General features: G+C 43.7%; 1 protein-coding gene across 1 annotated transcript in view; it reads left to right on the top strand.

Annotated features, from left to right (window-relative positions):
- The window catches only part of nbeal1 (neurobeachin-like 1), a 71,175-nt gene that overhangs the window by 45,318 nt on the left and 23,357 nt on the right, over window positions 1-2,500 (top strand). The window contains 1 exon segment of the mRNA XM_048235711.1: window positions 66-354. Coding sequence (XP_048091668.1) covers window positions 66-354 — 289 coding nt within the window.

Here is a 2,500-nt window from a genome sequence, read left to right as displayed (position 1 = left end):
GTTTATTCGTGTGTGTGTGTGTGTGTGTGTGTGTGTGTGTGTGTGTGTGTGTGTGTGTGTGGTAGCCTCCTGGAGCGCATGCTGGAGCAGGCGGTGACGGACAACCGTGAGTCGCCCGCGGCGACGCTTCCCCAGCACACGGAGAGCGCGGTGCGTCTGCTGCACGTGGTGCAGGACTTCCTGCAGGCCGAGGGGCTGGTCAGCCCGGCGCTGTGGAGCGAGGCGCTGCTCGAGCACACGGTGGCGCTCATGGACGGACTCATGGTCTGGTACTCCGCCGGCGCACAGTGGCATCAGCTGGCACAGCTCGGACTCCGGCTGCTGCTGGGGTTCATGGCACAGGAGGACCCACAGGTGAGAGGACACACACACACACACACACACACATATTAAATACACACACACACACACACATATATATATATATATATATATATATATATATATATATATATATATATATATATATATACATACACACACACACACACACACACACACACACATACACACACACGCTCCTTGTGATCATTTAACAATTAAACACTCAAACATTTCTGATGGCGTCATCGGGGGCGTAGCTCAGCTGCTGACCCGGAGTTTCACCTGTTGTGTTTGAGTTCGTGTTTTTATGATTTTTGTGGATTTTACGTGAGTGAATGGACACTGCACTTTGTACAAAATGAAGATAAGTTCTGGATTAATTCTGTTGCTGGCGCTGGCCTTTTGCGTTCTCGCTGCTTGGGCGTTTGAAGGCTCAAACGGTAGGAATGTCGGCGTCCTGTCTGGACGAAACAGACTGGCAGATCTTTTTTAATTCTTGTGACGACCCACATGAACTGACTGAAACGATCACATCATATTTCATTTTCTGCAAGAGCACCGTCATCCAGACAAAGACTATACGGATCTACCCCAATAAAAAATCATGGATTACGAGGGACTGAAAGGCATGCATAATAGAGAAAAAACAAGCTTTTGCCCAGGGCAATGTGGACCTTGTGAGGGAAAAAAGATGTGAATTGAGAAGCAAACTGCAGAAGGCTAGGTTGGACTATAGAAATAAAGTGGAGAAGCAATTTTGTTCTGGCAATGCCAAAACTGCATGGGAAGGTCTAAATCAAATGATGGAATGATGGGGAGGGAAACAAAACAAGGAGGTGGCCCCCTACTCTATCTTTTGCAAATGACTTGAATATTTTCTACAGTAGATTTGATAAGATGGACTTCAGCACTGAGCGGGAGGAAGTTTGTAAATCTGTCCCAGAATACAACTTAATTAATCTCACTGAACATGAAATCCTTTCAAGTCTGACCCGTATAAAGCCCAATAAGGCCCCCGGCCCTGATGGCTTAAGTGGTAAAGTCCTCAAGTTTTGCTCTCACCAGCTAAAGGGTGTGCTCACCAACTTGTTTCAGATTCTGCTGCAGACATCCACAGTTCCCAAGACATGGAAGCAGTCAAATATTGTGCCAGTTCCAAAAAAACCTGGTGCAACTGAACTGAATGACTTTAGACCCATTGCTCTCACTTCCTTTCTATGCAAATGCATGGAGAGAGTAGTGAGTAAACATATAACATCCAGTGTGTCCAACACCTTAGACCAACTTCAATTTGCATATAAATGTCAAAGGGGTACAGATGATGCAACTACAACGCTGTTCAATGTCTTAGCCAAACATCTACAGGTTCCCTCTCATTATGCTAGAGTTTTGTTCATAGATTTTCATCTGCTTTTAATTCTATGCAAATTCATGTACTGCTGCAAAGACTTGTTGATTTAGGGGTTAATGGTGGGGTAATTCATTGGGTTAAGGATTTTCTCTCAGAGCGCCCTCAACAGGTTGTCTTGGGGAACATCAAGTCAGAGCCCACTGTGCTAAACACTGGAGCACCGCAGGGTACTATTTTATCTCCCTTACTGTTCTCTATATACACGAACGAATTTAAAATTCAAGAACAACATTTTAGTTTACCTAAATATGCTGATGACATGGCCCTGGTTGGTTTAATGCAGAAAGGTGATGTGGAAAGAGAACATGCCTACGCCGGCCACACATCATCTCTTCAGCAGTGGTGCCAAAATAGCTTCTCAGAAATGAATGTAAGTAAGAGGAAAGACCTTCTCATTCAGAATGATATGGACCTGTTACCGCCAATAATTATAAAGGGACAGAGAGTGGAAGTGGTAAATGTTTTTAAATACCCTGGCACTCTTTTAGACAGCAACCTCAGCTTTAAAGAAAACACAGATTTTATTTATAAAAAGTGCTCACAACGGCTTTACCTTCTACGTAGACTCAGAAACTTTGGCGTGAACAGGGACATCCTGCAAACAGTGTATAAAAATCTTGTCAAAAGCATTTTAGCATTTAATATGATAATGTGGTATGGCAACCTGAACATGCAGCGAAAAAATAAATTACAGAGAATAGTGAACATGGCCTCAAAGATCATAGGAAAGCAGCAAAAGCAACTAAGTGTGATGTATAATGAACA

Source organism: Alosa alosa, chromosome 23, assembly GCF_017589495.1.
Source record: "Alosa alosa isolate M-15738 ecotype Scorff River chromosome 23, AALO_Geno_1.1, whole genome shotgun sequence".
NCBI classification, from domain to species: domain Eukaryota; kingdom Metazoa; phylum Chordata; class Actinopteri; order Clupeiformes; family Clupeidae; genus Alosa; species Alosa alosa.
The sequence above is the reverse complement of the archived record's forward strand: the minus strand, read 5'-3'. Positions and strand labels throughout refer to the sequence as shown.